The sequence below is a fragment of the Oncorhynchus masou genome, chromosome 11 (assembly GCF_036934945.1).
Source record: "Oncorhynchus masou masou isolate Uvic2021 chromosome 11, UVic_Omas_1.1, whole genome shotgun sequence".
In the NCBI taxonomy this organism is placed as follows: Eukaryota; Metazoa; Chordata; class Actinopteri; order Salmoniformes; family Salmonidae; genus Oncorhynchus; species Oncorhynchus masou.
This window is the reverse complement of record NC_088222.1, coordinates 31113545-31132984: the sequence shown is the minus strand read 5'-3', so window position 1 is coordinate 31132984 and position 19440 is coordinate 31113545. Positions and strand designations below refer to the sequence as shown.

The 19440-nt window shown below is 42.5% G+C and overlaps 1 protein-coding gene across 4 annotated transcripts; it reads right to left on the bottom strand.

Annotated features, from left to right (window-relative positions):
- On the bottom strand, nt 1-19440 carry LOC135548516 (solute carrier family 12 member 9-like). Of its 4 annotated transcripts, XM_064978209.1 has the most exons (15): nt 19395-19431; nt 19063-19181; nt 18300-18559; nt 17950-18084; nt 7936-8073; nt 7442-7741; nt 7179-7286; nt 6415-6526; nt 6122-6279; nt 5928-6010; nt 5702-5826; nt 5293-5485; nt 4836-5010; nt 2186-2332; nt 1-1979 (listed from the first exon to the last, which is right to left on the bottom strand). In XM_064978209.1, the coding sequence occupies exons 3-15, from the start codon at nt 18499-18501 to the stop codon at nt 1123-1125; spliced, it is 2733 nt and encodes a 910-aa protein (XP_064834281.1). In that variant the 5' UTR covers nt 18502-18559; nt 19063-19181; nt 19395-19431; the 3' UTR covers nt 1-1122. The 4 variants fall into 4 exon arrangements, with proteins under 4 accessions (XP_064834281.1, XP_064834280.1, XP_064834282.1 ...); XM_064978208.1 differs by having other exon boundaries at nt 19063-19440; XM_064978210.1 differs by having other exon boundaries at nt 19117-19440.

Below are 19440 nucleotides of genomic sequence, written 5' to 3'. Positions count from 1 at the left end.
TTTAGTTCTCTTTATTGTCCTATTTCTGCTTAAAGCACAAAAGTCCCATAAGTCTAAATGTAGAAGCTTTCACATAGCGCCGAATACATGCTTCAATTAGTATTTAAAATTAGCTTGCAAGAATACAAAACGCCTTGCAGTAACTCCGTAACAGTCTGTTTCCTACGTCTGTACATAAGAAAAGCACAGCAGAAGAATTCAAATACTTCCCCAAGCAATAAATGAACGGAATGCGCCTTAGCATTTGGCATAAAGTTGATACATAAAAAATTGGACAAGATAAATTAGCAATTGATATTTAATCTGCCTGTTAGTGCCTTGGTGGTTGTGTAACATTACATAATATTGTCAAGCATTAGGGACTCATCTAGTTAGGAGCGGGGTCGGGAACTTTGAACTCATGTTCCATTATGGACCAGATAATAGTCCGGAAAAGCAGCATTTCAAGCATGACCAATTAATGAATGACCTAAAATCCTAAGAGCTCATGTGGTCCAGACAGTCGTGAGCTCTCCCAAACTGGGTCACAATCTGAAGAGGAATATGCTGGGAAAAGGGGTCAATGGAAAGAGAATGTGTTCAACATCAAATAAAAGAACACAAAATTCTAGTTTCATAGCGAGTAAACATATGTAGCCTTTTCTCCATTTCAGAGTCCAGAGTTGGAACTCAACTCTTCTTCTACTCCATTAAATTACAGTATGAACAAATAAATATACACAGTGTACAAACCATGTCGGACTGACCAGGTGAATCCAGGTGAAAGCTATGATCCCTTATTGAGGTCACTTGTTAAATCCATTTAAATCAGTGTAGATGAAAGGGAGGAGACAGCTTAAAGAAGGATTTGTTTTACTGTGACTGACTAGGTGCCGAATGTGTTCATTAATGAAATTAGTAGATGTGTAAATGAGTTACATTACAAGATGTGAAACTATGTGCCTACAGAACAGAACTCTACTAATAGGTCCTGTTGTGTAGCGTGCCTGTGTGTTTATTGTCTAACTAACACATACATCATGTACCTCATATGTTAAGCATTCAACAGACTGCCCTTTCTATTATGTTCAGGATTAAGTTAGCTACATGACATATTGATCCCATAAACACACAGTGACACACTCAAAGCTCAGTGCACGTGACTGGGGTGAGACCATGAATCAAGAGGGTTGGGCCTAAACCGTGAGTCACAGCTTCCAACTGACTAAGGTATTGTTGTGATTGGCCAGAGTGAGTAGGGGGGCGTGGTAAATACAGGAAGCGGACAGCAGCCTGAGCACTGTGCTCCATCAGCAGGCAGTTGACTGCAGACAAGAAGTCCTCTGAGAGGGCTGGGGCCGGCCTCGTCAGGCCCAGCTCCCCCAGCTCTGTGTCCTGTGTCTGTTTCTGTCCGTACAGCTGCACCACAGAGTCCCAAGGCACTATCTTGATGGAGGCCCTGATCCTCAGCTTCCTCAACAGCTCCCGGAAGGTCTCCTCTTTAACCACCCAGCCCTGGTCGCTTGACTCTGCCTCCACACACAGAAATATTCTCATTCTGGCATGGCGCCATCTGCTGGCCATGTTGAGGACACACGCCATCTGCAGCAGGAAAAGGCTGCACACGTCAACAGAGGCTGCTGAGGTGCTGCCCGGACGCAGCAGGTTGAGGGGCCACACGTCGATGATCCTCTCAGCCCCGTCCATCTTGGTCCCCATGCTCTCCCCCTGCAGCTGGAAGAAGTAGCGGCCCAGACACACGTTCTTACTCATCTTGATGGCATCCGAGATGATTCCCACATACTCCTCTGGCGTGAGCCAGCGTGGGCTCTCCACATGGCGGACTGGAGGGAAGTGGGCTTGCAGAGAGGGCAGATCTACACCAAAATCATCCCCTCCAGCCTCCTCTGACTCATAGAAGGCAGGGTCTTGGAGGAAGTAGTCCTCAGGGGTGCAACTGTCGTAGAATCCCAAGACCAGAGTATTGGGCTTCATGCCGCCTTGAAGAGGTAAAGAGTGGAGGAGGATAATCAAATGGATTAAAGAGTACATTGCTTGACGGGTTAAACTGTTATGTTCCATTTTCCAAAGTAGTAATATTATTTTTAATACAGTATGTCATTGCTCTTTACGACACAGTTGTGTGTGAAGAGAAGGAAAACAACAAACAATGATCCAGAATGGTAAATAGGAGGTTGTGACTCACCCAGGCCAGTGATGCGCAGCAGATGCTGTGTGCCCTGCCTCACAGAGGAGGACAGAGTCAGGTCCACAAAGGCCTTCACCCCCAGCTTATCCACCAGACTCAACCAGAAGTTATACTGCTGCTGGACAGGGTCAGAGGGCAGGGTGTCTGAAACAGAAGAGAGGCTGGAATGCCTGGATTCCCAAACAAGAGCAGAGACAAACTAGTTTCCCTTAAAGTTTCTATGGGGTCTGAAATGATTGACACACTTGATAAAGATGAGCAAAAATGACTGAATAAAACAAATAATTCATATTCCTACACTGAGTATACTAAACATTAAGAACACCTCTTTCCATGACATAGACTGACCAGGTAAATCCAGGTGAAAACTATGATCCCTTATTGATGTCACTATTGGAGACAGATTTTAAGATATTACAAGGGTCATTTATACAGCTGAAACTTGTTTTAAAATGCAAACAAAACACATTTTATGATTTTTAATAGGTGAAGAAAGTTGGTTGAAAATACACTTGCACTTACGAGTTTAGGTGGTTTTCGAATGAATCAGGTCTCTGCATATAAATACTTAGGGATATGGTTGGATGATGAACTGTCTTTTAAAATGCATATTGATGAACTTTGTAAACAGCTAAAAATCAAGCTAGGCTTCCTCTATAGAAACAGGACATGTTTGTTCTCGGCAAATAAAAGACAAATTGTGCAAGCTACTTTTATGTCTGTTATAGATTATGGGGATATTATTTACATGCTACGGCATCAACACTTACATTGCTGGATGCTCCTTATCATTGCGCACTTATTACGGGTGCTAGCTACAGTACTAACCACTGTGTTCTATATAAAAATGTGGGTTGGACTTCGTTGTCTGTGAGATGAGAACAACATTCTCTCGTGTTTTTCTATAAAGCACTTCTGAATCTTATTTATAATCACTCATCAATATTAGAATTAGAATTCCTAAAACCAGGTCTCAAGCATGGATTATACTTGAGACCCATGGGATTTCCACAGAGTTGGGTATGGCTGCCTTTTCCTGTTACGCTCCTTGCCCATGGAATAGCCTGCAGACTAAAGTTAAACTTGAGACTCTTGTCCCCCTGTCGCCCATTTTAAATATTTAATGGAGGATTTTTATTTTTGTATTGCTTGTAACTGTTTCAGGTAATACAAGTTCTTATGCTGTTAGGGGAATAACCTATGTAAATGTAATAATCTGTTTGTCTTGTTTAGTTTCTTAATCATTGTACCTAAACTGTATGTGTAAACATGTATATACAGGGCCCAGCTGTAAAAGAGACCTTGGTCTCAGTCTGTGTTCCTCGTGGAAATAAAGGTATAATAACTTGTTAAATCCCATTCAAATCATTGTAGATGAAGGGGAGATGGGTTAAATAAGGATTTTTAAACCTCAAGACAATTGAGACATGGATTGTGTATGTGTGCCATTCAGAGGGTGAATGGGCATGATAAAAGATTTAAGTGCCTTTGAACAGGGTATGATAGTAGGTGCCAGGCGCACCGGTTTGTGTCAAGGACTGAAATGCTGCTGGATTTTTGATGCTCAACAGTTTCCTGTGTGTATGAAGATGGTCCACCACCCAAAGGACATCAGCAAATTTGACACAACTGTGGGAAGCATTGGAGTCAACATGGGGCAGCATCCCTGTGGAACATTTGACACCTTGTAGAATCCATGCCCCGACGAATTGAGGCTGTTCTGAGGGCAAAAGGAGTTCCTAATATTTGGTATACTCAGTTTACATTTTATGCTCCCCAGAAAATGTGTAAATTATAGCATTTTAAACTAATGCAATTGCTCAGATGGTAGGGGTCAATATGATTGACACCACTTTTTTCAATGCCTGACCTTGTGACCTTTTCAATGAGCCTTTTCTCAAAATGTTTTATGAGTTGGAGAACACTTTGGAAGGGATCTTAGACCATTCCTCCATACAGAATCCTTCCAGATCATTGTTATCCTTCGTCTGTGCTTATGGACTCCCCTCTTCAATTCAAACCACAGGTTTCCAATGGGTTTCAAGTCTGGCGACTGAAAAGGCCATGGCAAAATGTTGATGTGTGCTCTGGGTTACTGTCGTGCTGGAAGATCCGAAAGCGGTCAAGGTTCAGCCTCTGTCCTGGCACTGGGTAAAGTTTATGATGCCATTGACCTTAACAAGGGCCCCACAACCACATTTTAAAGTAGATATGGGTTTCTTTTCTGTTTATGCATTCTTATTATGAAGCCAAACCCACCACTAGTGTGCGTGGCCTAAAAGCTAGATTTTTATGTCATCTGACTGTTTCCAATCCAAGTGCCAATGTCATTTATCAAACTCCAGGTGTTTACATTTGTTGGATAACATTAAAATAGAGCAGCTCTTAGCATTAGTATAGAATAATGTTTTGGAGCAATATAGCTCAGTATTTGAACTATTTATTTTATACAGTATGTGTTGCACATCTTTTAGCAAGGGTGTCAATCATTTTGGACCCCAGAAATATCACACTCCGATTACTCCTTTTGTAATCAAATAGTGGAAGCTTTAGGTTTCATACAGTCATAAAAATTACAAGCATTTATTGTAAGAATCATATGATACCACTGGTACCAGAACCCCAGTCATTGTCCCTATAATGTTACCCAGATCTCCCAGCTTCACGTGTCCCAGCACAAACAGGCCGCCCTTCTTCAGCTGATTGACAAAGTTGATGAGCTGGCAAGAGGAGCGAGGGTTGGCCACCATCAACAACACCTGGGGCCTCCAGAACTTCACATGGTCCTTCCTCACGTCCAGCATCAGCAGATACTTACGCACCTACAGGAGAGGGGGAATGGGGGAAAGTAGATTCAAAGCACCAAGAATGACAGCGGTGACACACCACAGGGTCCTGTTTAGTGGGGAACACCATAGCAAAATATTTTGCATCAGAAAACCTACATCTGTTTTCTAAACTGAACACCTTCAGATAGTTCTTCACCGTTTCAAAATGTTTCCTCCCTGCTGAACATGACCCAGGAACTGGCCCATGAGCGCATGTTTGCTTTGGTACAAGTATATGCGTGTGGTGTGTGTGCGCACGTCTCCATGTGTGGGTACCTGATGGAAGATGAGAGCCTGGCTGATGTATCCCCAGCTGCTGGTGGGTGATCTGTAGTGCAGGAAGAGCAACAGCAGCAAGAGGAGGATGATGCTGGCTGAAGAGTAGACAGGATTAATGACAAACATCATCACCAGACAGCTCAGAATGCCCAGCAGACATGTGTGCCAGGAGAACACCTGGAAGGTGGGCCTGGGGAGATAGAATGGCAAGGAAAACCGGGGAAAGGTGAAAGACCGGTAAAAACTAGACTGGACAATGAAGGTCAAAAGAATTCCAGATAAACGCTACTTCACTAAGGACAATGACATCCAAACACAAAAAGAGGAACATCAGCGCAAGGTCATTGTCTTCTTTTTTCTTTTTTTTTTAATCGGATTGTACAGCATGATACTAGGATCTGATTACCTGAAGTTGGGGGCTGATGCCCATTCCAGAGCCAGACAGGCCAAATCGACAGCAGCATAGGCCAGCAGGTAGAACACTGTCACAAGGCCAGCTATTGCATTAAGTTGGCCTGCAAACACCACACACTGCAACACAGTCACACCAAATATACTGTCTCAGAGCCTGTTTAAAATGCCCAAAGTAGCACTCCACAGCTCAATACAATACACCCATGCCCTCTCATCACCTGTGCCAACCCCCAGGTGTACAGCACTGCCACCCATGGGTTACCAGAGCTGGAAGTGATAGCAGCAGGAGCCAATGGAAAACCTATGGGTAACATCAACATTACATCAACATTATGCTCCTTATACTGTGTCAGGCCAAAACATGTCCTTTACTCTGTTACTCTTTGCGAAACAATTTCAACAACATCCTTACCAAACAGCTGGTCCAGTGCAAGGGCATGGAGGATCCGGGACGCCCCAATCAGAGAGCACATGGCTGCTGATAGGGCAGAACAGTAGATCCCAATGGTTACAAATGGCGGCCAGATGTTTATACGCTGGAAGAACCCGTAATCCTGAACCAACAGGGTCCTAAACAAAATACGTTAATTAGTTAACTATTTTAAAGTATATAGTAGCTACAGTATGATGAATAGTCAGGCAGTCAGTTATGAGCAAATTAGGGATGACAGAGTTCCCACCACTCCTAGCGTCATCCATTCAGACCTTTCACATGTGGAGCTGGCCAGGATGAAGAGCAGGACATAGACTATGCAGGTGTAGAGGACTGCAATAATGGTGCCTTTGGGAATGGCAGCACTGGGGTTCTTCAGCTCTCCTACAGAGAACAGATTAAGGGAAAGATCGTTGAACATGTCAAGTTTGAGTCTGTATGTGAAGCTTAATAAGATGTTAACGGAGCTAAAATATTCCATTACCTTTAGTCAGAATGCATATGGCACAGGTAAAGTAACAGCTACACTGAGTATACAAAACTTTAAGAACTGCTCTTTCCATGAAAGACTGACCAGGGTAATCCAGGTGAAAGCTATGATCCATTATTGAGGTCACTTGTTAAATCCACTTAAATCAATGTAGATGAAGGGAAAGGGACAGCTTAAAGATTGACTTTCAAGGTTGTGTATGTGTGCCATTCAGAGGGTGAATGGGAAAGACAAAATATTTAAGTGCCTTTGAAAAGGGTATGATAGTAGTTTGAACAGGGTATGATAGCAGGTGCCAGGTGCACCAGTTTGTGTCATGAACTGCAACATTGCTGGGTTTCACCCTCAACAGTTTCCCGTCTGTATCAAGAATGGTCCACCACCCAAAGGACATCCTGCCAACTTGACAACTGTGGGAAGCATTGGAGTCAACATAGGCCAGCATCCCTGTGTAATGCTTTAGACACCTTGTAGAGTCTATGCCCCAACAAATTGAGGCTGTTCTGAGGGCAAAAGGGGGGGTTATATGATGCGTGTGGAGAGTACCTGACATGTTGGCTCCGGCCATGATTCCGGTACAGCTGGTGAACATGACAGCGAACACGGAAGCGAATGACATGACTTTACCAGTGCTATAGTCCACAGTGTAGCTCGCTGAAGAGGAAAAAGAGGAAGAACACTGTTGCTATAACAGCTCTCTTTCAAACCATAAAACTAACAACTCTATACATGTACAGTTTCACCTCCCCATCAAGGCTTACTATGCCTATAATGCATCTGAAATATGACCCCAGCCAGACAGTACTCACAGCCCAGGTTGTCCCTCAGTGTTGTGCTGTTGAAGCCTGTGTAGCTGGCATTGTAGGTGAGGGTATGGTTGCCAGGGCCCTGGTGGGAGATGAGGAAGTTTAGGGGCGTGGTCAGCGCCAGGGGGCTGATGTAGATGGACAGCAAGGAGATGGTCACCACCAGCAGGATGAGAAAGGAGGTGCGGGCGAAGATGTGGGCGCCCACTAGGCAGACCAACAGAACCAGCAGGAGAACTATGGAAGAGTACAGCACTGTGTACCAGTATCCCTGGGGAAGCACCCGCAATGCAGAGGAGGACGCTAGAGTGGGAGGTGGACAAAGAGGACAAGATAAAACACTGGGTGGAATGACTCATTTGAATGCATGTGGCCCCAACATTCTAAGAAATATTATATATCATTTGTTTTCAGCAGAATTACAAAATCTTGGCATGCATGCTTGGAATTTTAAGTATTAGGGCTTAAACTAGTAATTCTAGAATGTCAAGACTAACCTGGATCCTGACCAAATATGTCAAGTATGGCCTCTACCAGACCAAGCACATACACTCCACACGCGCACACCTTGGCAAGGAAGAACATGAGGCCAATGCTTCCTCCAAACTCTGGGCCCAACGATCGACTGATCATGACTGGCAGACATTAGGTCAAGGGGTTAAATATTACTGATCTGGTGTGCTTCGTTAATAAAGGTTAGCAAAGTCACTCTGCTCAGCTGGTTAAATCACATGATGCACACCAGCTGTTGTCATCAGTGTATTCAGATTCTGTAATCCAAAACACTTATCTATCTTTTTGACTACAAAACATAAACACCCGCTGGCACTATGATGATGTTAGGGTGGTTCTGGACATGATGAATATGGGGTTGAAAATTTATGAAATTTCCCGTTAGAGATATAAGGGCTAGAATTGTCTATAAAATAATATGGCATCACGTTTGACTAGTAAGAACTTTTAAAAACTTCACTCATACTTCAGACCAATACACATTTGCAAAATACAATACCTTCAGAAAGTATTCACACCTCTTGACTTTTTCAACATTGTTGTGTTACAGCCTGAATTTAAAATTGATTATATTGAGATTTGTTTTGTCACTGGCTACACACAATGTCAAAGTGAAATTGTTTTTAGAAATGTTTACAAATTAATACAAACTGAAAAGCTGAAATGTCTTGAGTCAATTAGTATTCAACCCCTTTGTTAGAGCAGTTCAGGAGTAAAAATTAGCTTAACAAAATAAGTTGCATGGACTGTGTGCAATAAGTGTTTTAACGTAATTTTTTTATGACTGCCTCATCTCTGTACCCCACACATACAGATAATTGTAAGGTCCCTCTGTCGAGTGGTGAATTTCAAACACAGATTCAACCACAAAGACCAGAGGGCTGCCGTGCTTCTAGCGCTTATAAAAAAATCAAAATACTTTTCTGTGTCATTTCTTACATTATTAACCCAGATATATTTTGGTGTTATTGCATACAGCCGGGAAGAACTATTGGATATCATAGCGGCGGTAACTCACCAGCATTACCAGCTATACGACCAGGAATACGACATTCCTGAATCGGATACTCTGTTCGTAGCCCCCAGGGCAATTGAACTGATTCCAGAGGCCAAAACACCGCTGGAGGAGAATAGGCACTCGGAGTGGTCTTCTAGTCCGACTAAGGAGGCGCACACATCACCCACCGCTTCCGAGTATATTACCCGCTAATGTTCAGTCTGGATAATAAAGAGCTCAGGGAGAGGATTTCATTCCAGAGAGACATAAGGGAGGGTAGCCTAGTGGTAGCCTAGTGGTTAGAGCATTGGACTAGTAACCGGAAGGTTGCGAGTTCAAACCCCCTAGCTGACAAGGTACAAATCTGTCGTTCTGCCCCTGAACAGGCAGTTAACCCACTGTTCCCAGGCCGTCATTGAAAATAAGAATGTGTTCTTAACTGACTTGCCTGGTTAAATAAAGGTAAAATTAAATTAAAATACTCTTTTTCACGAAAACATGACTCTCTCGGGATATACTGTCCGAGTCCGTTCAGCCAGTTGGGTTCACAATTCATCGAAACAGACAGGAATAAATATCTCTTCCGGAAGAAGGGCGGAGGTATATGTTTCAAGAAGAACTACTCATGGTGTGATTGTGATAACATACAGAAACACAAGTCATTTTGTTAACCCGACCTAGAATACTTCACAATCAAATGCCGACAGTATTATCGCCCAAGAGAATTCTCTTCAGTTATATTCACAGCCGTGTATAACCCCCTCAAGCCGATGCCAAAGGCCCTCAAAGAACTTCACTGTATTTTATGCAAACTGGAAACCATATCCTGAGCCCACGTTTATTGTAGCTAGGGATTTTAACAAAGCAAATTTGAGAAAAAGCCTGCCGAAGTTCTATCAACACATTGACTGTAGTACTCGCACTGCTCAAACAAGCAACCACTGCTACTCCAACTTCCGGGATGCCTACAAGGCCCTCCTTTCAGCAAATCTGATCACGACTCCATTTTGCTCCTCACTTACTATAGGTAGAAACTCAAAACAGGAAGTACCTATGCTAAGGACTATTCAACGCTGGTCTGACCAATCGGAATCCACACTTCAAGATTGTTTTGATCACGCAGACTGGGATATGTTCCAGGTAGTCTCCGAGAACAATATTGACGAATGCACTGACGGTGAGTTTATTAGGGAGTGTTTGCGAGATGTTGTACCCACTGTGCCTAATAAAACATACCCCAACCAGAAACCGTGGAGAGTTTGCAGCATTCACACAAAACTGAAAGCTCGAACCATCATATTTAACCATGGCAAGGTGACTGGGAATATGGCTGAATACAAACAGTGTAGTTATTCCCTCTGTAAGGCAATCAAACAGGCAAAACGTCAGTATAGAGACAAAGCGGAGTTGCAATTTCAATGGATCAAACCTGAAACATATGTGGCAGGGTCTACAGAAAATCACGGACTACAAAGGGACACCGAACTCTTGCTTCCAGACAAGTTAACACCGTCGCCCGCTTTGAGGATAACAGTGCCACCGACGAGGCCCGCTACCAAGGACTGTGGGCTCTCCTTCTCCGTGGCCGACGTGAGTAAGACATTTAAGCGTGTTAACCCTCGCAAGGCTGCCGGCCCAGATGGCATCCCTAGCCGTGTCCTCAGAGCATGTGCAGACCAACTGGCTGGAGTGTTTACAAACATATTCAATCTCTCCATTTCCCAGTCTACTGTCCCCACATGCTTCAAGATGTCCACCATTGTTCCTGTACCCAAGAAAGCTTAGGTAACTGAACTAAATGACTATCGCCCCGTAGCACTCACTACTGCCATCATGAAGTGATTTGAGAGACTAGTCAAGGATCATATCACCTTACCTGCTACCCTAGACCCACTTCAATTTGCTTACCACCCCAATAGATCCACAGACGATGCAATCGCAATCACACTGCCCTGTCCCATCTGGACAAATGGAATACCTATGTAAGAATGCTGTTCATTGACTATAGCTCAGCATTCAACACCATAGTACCCTCCAAGCTCATTAAGCTTGAGGCCATGAGTCTGAACCACGCCTGTGCAACTGGGTCCTGGACATCCTGACAGGCCGCCCCCAGGTGGTGAAGGTAGGAGAAAACAAGGATGCGTGCTTAGCCCCCTCCTGTACTCCCTGTTCACCCATGACTGCGTGGCCACGCACGCCTCCAACTCAATCAAGTTTGCAGACGACAACAGTAGTAGGCTTGATTACCAACAATGACGAGACAGCCTACAGGGAGGAGGTTTGGTTTCACCCAACGTCAACAAAACAAATGATAGGTTATTTTGGACTTCAGGAAACAGCAGAGGGAGCACCCCCCCCCCCCTATCCACATTGACGGGACAAGGTAACTGAACTAAATGACTATTGCCCCGTAGCACTCACTTCTGTGAGTGGAGAAGGTGGAAGGATCCTCGGCCATCAGACTGTTGCATAGCCACCACTAGCACATTAGAGGCTGCTGCCCCATATACATAGACTTGGAATCACTGGCCACTTTAATAATGGAACACTAGTCACTTTAACTTCACTAGGGTAGGGGGCAGCATTCGGAATGTTGGATGAAAAGCGTGCCCAAATTAAACTGCCTGCTACCCAGGCCCAGAAGATAGGATATGCATATAATTAGTAGATTTGGATAGAAAACACTCTAAAGTTTCCAAATCTATTAAAATAATGTCTGCGAGTATAACAAAACTGATATGGCAGGCGAAAACCCAAGGAAAATCCAACAGGGAGTACTATTATTTTGAAAGGCTGTTTTTCCATTGAAAGCCTATTCATACAAAGACTTAGGACCCAGTTCACAAGCTCAATGGCTTCTTCTACATATGGCCAGTCTTTAGGCATTGTTTCAGGCTTTTACTCTGAAAAATTAGGGAGATACAGCACTTTCAATCAGTGGCCAGTGGAAATTTCCAGATATCAGCCATGCGCCTGATCGGGAACGCGCCTTTCTTGTTTCTTTTTTTCTATTGATGAAGCTTTTGTCAGGTTGAAATATTATTGATTATTTATGACAAAAACAACCGGAGGATTGAGTTTAAACATTGTTTGGCATGCTTCTAATAACTTTTATTGTACTTTTTAAAAACTTTTTATCTGGACTTAGTGCACGTGCCTTGAGCATTCAGATTACTGGACATAACGCGCGAACACAAAGGACGTTTTTAGTCATTAAGAGGGACATTATCGAACATTATTGTCTAACATGGAGACCTGGGACTGCCACCATATGAAGATCATCAAAGGTAAGTGATTAATTTTAATACTATTGCTGACTTGTGAGCCCTCTCATTGGCTGGAAAATGGCTGTATGGGTTTCTATGGCTAGGTGCTGAACTAACATAATCGCAAAGTGTACTTTCACAGTAAAGCCTTTTTGAAATCTGACACAGAGGTTGCATTTACAAGAGGTTTATCTTTAAGAAGGTGTATAATATTTGTATATGTTTGAGGAATTTTAATTATGGGATTTCTGTTGTTTTGAATTTGGCGCCCTGCAATTTCACTGGCTGTTGTCAAGGTGGGAAGCTAGCTTGTACCAGAGAGATTAATAAGGTTTACGTATTTTGCATTACCCATCTCCAGTGGCGTGTAAATCGTAGCATGTAAATCTTGTTGGTTTCAAGACAAACATTTTGTGGGATGCATGCCAACAAAGCCACTACACAACACGAAACAATACATTAATTGCACTATACCACTGCTACCACCCCAATAGGTCCACAGACAATACATTCGCCATCACACTGCCCTATCCCATCTGGACAAGAGGAATACCTATGTTAGAATGCTGTTCATTGACTACAGCTCAGCATTCAACACCATAGTACCCTCCAAACTCATCATTAAGCTTGAGACCCTGGGTCTCGACCCCACCCTGTGCAACTGGGTCCTGGACTTCCTGGTGGGCCAGCCCAGATGGGGAAAGTAGGAAACAACATCTCCACTCTGCTGATCCTTAACACTGGGGCCCCACAAGGGTGCGTTCTCAGCCCCTCCTATACTTCCTGTTCATGCACGCCTCCAACTCAATCATCAAGTTTGCAGACGACACAACAGTGGTAGGCTTGATTACCAACAACGACGAGACCCTCGGAGTGTGGTGTCAGGAAAATAACATCTTACTCAATGTCAGCAAAACAAAAGAGATGATCGTGGACTTCAGGAAAAAGCAAAGGGAACACCCCTCTATCCACAATGACAGGACAGCAGTGGAGAAGGTGGAAATTATTGTGGACTTCAGGAAACAGCAAAGGGAACACCCCTCTATCCACAATGACAGGACAGCAGTGGAGAAGGTGAAAATGTAAGTTCCTCTGTGTTCATATCACAGACAAACTGAAATGGTCCACACAGACAGTGTGTTGAAGGCGGCGCAACAGCGCCTCTTCAACCTCAGGAGGCTGAAAAAATGTGGCTTGTCACAAAAAACCCTCACTAACTTTTACAGGAGCATAATTGAGAGCATTCTATCGGGCTGTATCACCGCCTGGTATGGCAACTGCACCGCCCACAACCTCAAGGCTCTCCATAGGATTGTGCTGTCCGCACAACGCATCACCGGGGGCAAACTACCCACCCTCCAGGACACCTACAACACCTGATGTCACAGGAAGGCAAAAAGATCATCAAGGACAATAACCCCCCGAGCCACTGCCTGTTCCCCCCGCTTCCATCCAGAAGGTGAGGTCAGTACAGATGCATCAAAGCTGAAAAACAGCTTCTATCGCAAGGCCATCAGATTGTTAGACAGCCATCACGAGCACAGAGAGGCCGCTGCCTACCTACAGACTTGATATAATTGGCCACTTTAATAAATGGAATACTAGTCACTTTAATAATGTTTACATATCTAACATTACTCATCTCATATGTATATAATGTACTGTATTCTTCACTATCCTTTCTTTACTATCTATTGTATCTTAGCCACTCTGTCACTGCTCATCCATATTTTTTATACCTATATATTCTTATCCCATTCCTTTACTAGATTGTGTTTATTAGGTTTTGTTGTGTAATTGTTAGATCCTGCTGCATTGTCAGATCTAGAAACATAAGCATTTTGCTACACTCGCAATAACATCTGCTAACCATATGCATGTGACCAATAACATTTTATTTTATTTGATACACCTGGCTATGAGTGGAGCCTTGTCTGGCAGAAAAACAGTTCATTCAGCCTCATTTATTGCCTTTAAAAAAACATGGCTAATATTGCCGACTTTCTTAATAAACAAACGTGGTTTCTACTGACAATTGAGATGCACAAACTATGTCAGCAGGGGACAACAAGCAGATAAGAGGCAATCCGTCATTTCGATTAAGACAATGAGCGAGCTAGGACGGACGTAGTCAATTTAACTATTTGTTCAGCACTTTTCAAATGTACAGCGACAGAATTCAGAACATGGGCCGTTCTTACAGTGTTCTCCCTGTACACCAAGTCAGAACCGTAGGATAAATTAAGGTGGAATATAAGCAGACAATGAAAGCTATTACAATATTCGATGATGACATTTCTCACAGACAGGTTATAGGCTACATGTACACCACCAAGTCAGAACAGTAGGTGAAATGAAGAGGTGAAATTAGACCAAATTATTAGGTTGAGACACAAGGGATACGAACAGGTTTACTACACAACATACACTTTGTATTACTTTCTTAACTACAGTATACATATCTCCCTGACATATTACATCATTTTTGCAGCAGCATACAAGACATTTTTGGACTCAACTTGTGCTGTGCTCACTTGAAAAGGAAGGTGGTGTGGCGGTCCTTCGTGGGCCAATTTTGTCATCAATGTCTGGCATTCTCTGGATTTATGGTGCTTTCAAGACAACTTGGAACTCTGAGAAAAAAAGTTTAACCATGATGATGTCAATGATCTTCAGGTCGTAGCTCTAGAAAGAAGCCCGGGTTCCGATTTACAATTCCGAGTTGGATGAAAAATCTAAACATATTTTCCCAGTTGTAGCTCGTTTTCCCCCGAGTTCCCAGTTGTCTTGAACTCACTAAAGTCAAACTTTGCAATTCCGAGTTAACAGTTATTTTGAGCGCATCACAAATCATGCTTCATTGACAGCATGGCCAATGTTGAATGTTTATAATAGGAAAATATACCCTTAATCCTTGATTTGGGACAACACAGCCACTCCACTGTGAAAAGCTGGCTAATGATTGCGGCTCAACGCTCCTTACTTTCTGATGGCTTGCACCCCTAACACAGAAAGCACTGAGCTAGGCTGAAACACCTGCATGTTGGAGCTGCCTTACTCAGAAAACAAAAAAAATAGACCATGTTTGTATGCATTAACTATTATATATTTGTAATTGTTTTACATTGTTGGCAAACTGATGTGTAACACGTATTAATGCCAAAAGAACATGCAAAACAGGCAAGACCCCAAACATTTATTATTATTTATTTTTTTAACAAAAAATGTGGGCCTATAACAGAGCCCCACCTGCCCTGAATGATGGGTCGCCACTGCTCACCTCATATGTATATACTGAATTCTATCCAACTGTATCTTAGTCTATGCCGCTCTGACATTGCTCGCCCAAATATTTATATATTCTTAAATCCATTCCTTTACTTTAGATGTGTGTACTGTGAAATTGTTAGATATTACAGTTAGATATTACTGCACTGTTAGAGCTAGAAACACAAGCATTTCGCTACACCTGCAATAACACCTGCTAAACATATGTACGTGATAAATAAAATGTGATTTTAATTTGATTTACAGGCATCCTTCCTAACTCAGTTGCCAGAAAGGAAGGAAACAGCTCATGGATTTCACTGTAAGTCCAAATGGTGACTAAAACAGTCACAGAGTTGAATGGCTGTGACAGGAGAAAACTGAGGATGGATCAACAACATTGTTGTTACGCAACAATACTAACCTACTTGACAGAGTGAAAAGAAGGAAGCCTGTACATAAAAATATTCAAAAACATACATCCTGTTTGCAACAAGGTACTAAAGTAATACTGAAAAAAAAAATGTGGCAAAGAAATTACGTTTTTGCACTGAATACAAAGTGTTATGTTTGGGCCAAATCCATACACTCTCCATATTTTCAAGCATAGTGGTGGCTGCATCATGTCTTGGGTATGCTTGTAATTGTTAAGGACTGGGGAATTTCTCAGGGGAAAAAATTAACAGAATGGAGCGAAGCACATGCAAAATCCTAGCGGAAAACCTGATTGAGTCTGCTTTCCATCAGACACTGGGAGTTGAATTCACCTTTCAACAGGACAATAACCTAAAACACAAGGCCAAAATCTACATGGGAGTTGCTTACGAAGAAGACAGTGATGTACCTGAGTGACCAAGTTATAGTTTTGACTTAAATCTGCTGGAAAATCTATGACAAGACCTGAAAATGGTTGTTTAGCAATGATGGACAATGCATTTGACAGAGCATAAAATAATTTTGACAAGAATAAATGGGCAAATGATGCACAATCCAGGTGTATAAAGCTCTTCGAGACATACCCAGAAAGACTCACAGCTGAAATTGCAGCAAAGGTGCTTCTACAAAGTATTAACTCAGGGGTGTGACTACTTATAGTACCAGTCAAAAGTTTGGACACACCTAGTCATTCAAGGGTTTTTCTTTATTTTACTATATTGTAGAACAAAAGTGAAGACATCAAAGCTATGAAATAACACATATGGAATAATGTAGTAACCAAAAAGTGTTCAACAAATCAAAATATTTTAGATTCTTCAAAGTATCCACCCTCTGCCTTGATGACAGATTTGCACTCTTGACATTCTCTCAACCAGGTTCACCTGGAATGCTTTTCCAACCGTCTTGAAGGAGTTCCCACATATGCTGAGCACTTGCTGGCTGCTTTTCCTTCACTCTGCATATGTCCAACTCATCCTAAACCATCACAATTGGGTTGAGGTCAGGTGATTGTGGAGGCCAGGTCATCAGATGAAGCACTCCATCTCTCTCCTTCTTGGTCAAATAGCCCTTACACAGCCTGGAGGTGTGTTGGGTCATTGTCCTGCTGAAAAACAAATGATAGTCCCAATAAGACCAAACCAGATGGGATGGCGTATCGCTGCAGAATGCTGGGGTAGCCATGCTGGTTAAGTGTGCCTTGAATTGTAAATAAACCATAGACAGTGTCACCAGCAAAGCACACCATCACACCTCCTCCTCCATGCTTCACATTGGGAACCACACATATGGAGATCATCCGTTCACCTACTTTGCGTCTCACAAAGACACGGCGGTTGGAACCAAAAATCTCAAATTTGGACTCATCAGACCAAAGGACAGATTTCCATCAGTCTAATGTCCTTTGCTCGTGTTTCTTTGTTGTTTCTTTGCAGCAGTTCGACCATGAAGGCCTGATTCACGGAGTCTCCTCTGAACAGTTGATGTTGAGATGTGTCTGTTACTAGAACCATTTATTTGGGCTGCAATTTCTTAGGCCGGTAACTCAAATGAACTTATCCTCTGCAGCAGAGGTAACTCTGGGTCTTCCTTTCCTGTGGCGGTTCTCATGAGAGCCAGTTTCATCATAGCACTTGATGTATTTTTGCAACTGCACTTGAACACATGATTCCATGTGTTATTTCATAGTTTTGATGTCTTTACTATAATTCTACAATGTAGAAAGTAGTAAAAAATAAAGAAAAAACCTGGAATGAGTCGGTGTGTCCAAACTTTTGACTTGTACTGTATGTTAATTACATATTTCTGTAATTAATTTTTAATACATTTGTAAACATTTATAAAAACATGTTTTCACTTTGTCATTGCGGGGTATTATGTGTTGATGTGTGAGACAAATAAAATCAATTGAACCTATTTTAAATTCAGGCTGTAACACAGCAAAATGTGGAATAAGTCAAGGGGTATGAATACTTTGAGGGCACTGTATGTTTTTTTGCAGGGTGCGAAAGAACCAGAGTTAAGGATACAATAGGCCCCGCCTCCCTGCACAGCACCATTGGTGGAAATAGCACATATGGACAAGATGGTGAGGGAGATAATGATGTAGGCTACAAGCAGCATCACAAGACCCTGCAAGAGCCCCGCATGACCAACCACAAACCCTATGGGGAAACATCATTATACAGTATTAGTATTGTTACAGGAACACAATACAGTAGACTAATGCATTCACACATACACCTTCTTAAAAAGATGTATCATGGCTTGGAGCCAACAGCAGCTTGACTATCAACAAGCATCACTGTATGTTGCATGGTGAATAATTCCACATTCACAGCCTATATTTGTAATTGTCTGTCATCGATGCTGCACTCACCAGTTCTGAGGAAGAGGACTATGCTGAACATGGAGAGGACGGTGGGCACTATCACCCCGAAGAATGTGTTGAGTTTTCGGGGTACAGCATTAGGAGTGCTGGCCTCCCCAGTGCCCTCTGACCCCCCCATGCCACATACTGCGGTGTCTACAGACAGACCACACACCCCATGGGCGAGGAGGGGTGCGTGTTCATCAGACATGGCCTTCGGGAGAAGCCTATTGTATATTTAGATGGTCTAGACGTCCTTTTTTGTAACCCTGTTAAAATGTTGACATTCTTTGTATAAATTAGATCATAAAAATAAGTTGGTAACAAAACTGACAATTTGACAGATTCTTGAAAACACAGTATAGCTTTATATTTACGAAAAATAGTAGGTTCTGCAAACAAAACAATAACGGGAGGGGGGAGGGTTTTCCATTGGAAAAACAACATCTTTAGACTACGATCCACCAGAAAAAAAGTCAGGCATTCAAAATAAATAGCATACTTCAAAGACGCGCGAGTTAAAACACTTGACTACAACACATCATGCAACATCATATTGCATTTGTTACAATTTAACAAGAGTTGAGTTTACGTTTCTTTCATGTATCCAAAAAGGGGAAGTGGAGCTGGGACACAGAACGGTTTTTGGTGAGGTCATTCAACAATTCAAACTCGCAATTCCGTAAACTTGTTGTTTGACTGATGATAACATTTTTGTTTACTTTGCAATCATGGCTATTGTAGCTATAGCCAGATGAAAACAGCCACTCACCTATTCTCCGTCAGTGGGAATAAGCGCGCGCACTTCCGGTTGTTAAACACTCACCGTCTGCATCTGGCTGCCTACTGTAGCCCACTGCTCCGTTATTTCAGTTTACAGCTGAATGATCTCTGCAAGTTTTCACAAAGTAATATAAAAACATACACAACTGTGCTTTGTTAGTTGATCTAACTAGATTAGAAAACTACTGGCTATAGTTAGCATAGGCTACAGATACATTCTCCAATAGCTCATAAAAGGTAGAAATTATAATGTCGCAATCTGACCAGTTTTCATTCAAATCTACATGTGTATTCTCCCTATTACAATGAACATTGACCTACTTGCACACTCATCTAGTTACTTGCTATTTGTAATGTGCTGGTCACG

Excerpts from the sequence above, each read along its gene's own strand:
- LOC135548516 (XM_064978208.1), bottom strand. The coding sequence starts at position 18,501 with ATGTCTGATGAACACGCACCCCTCCTCGCCCATGGGGTGTGTGGTCTG. Across the intron at positions 8,074-17,949 it reads GCAGGGAGGCGGGGCCTATT|TCATGATCAGTCGATCGTTG; the intron begins GTATCCTTAACT and ends AATGTCTGCCAG. Across the intron at positions 5,011-5,292 it reads AGGCTCTCATCTTCCATCAG|GTGCGTAAGTATCTGCTGAT; the intron begins GTACCCACACAT and ends CCTCTCCTGTAG.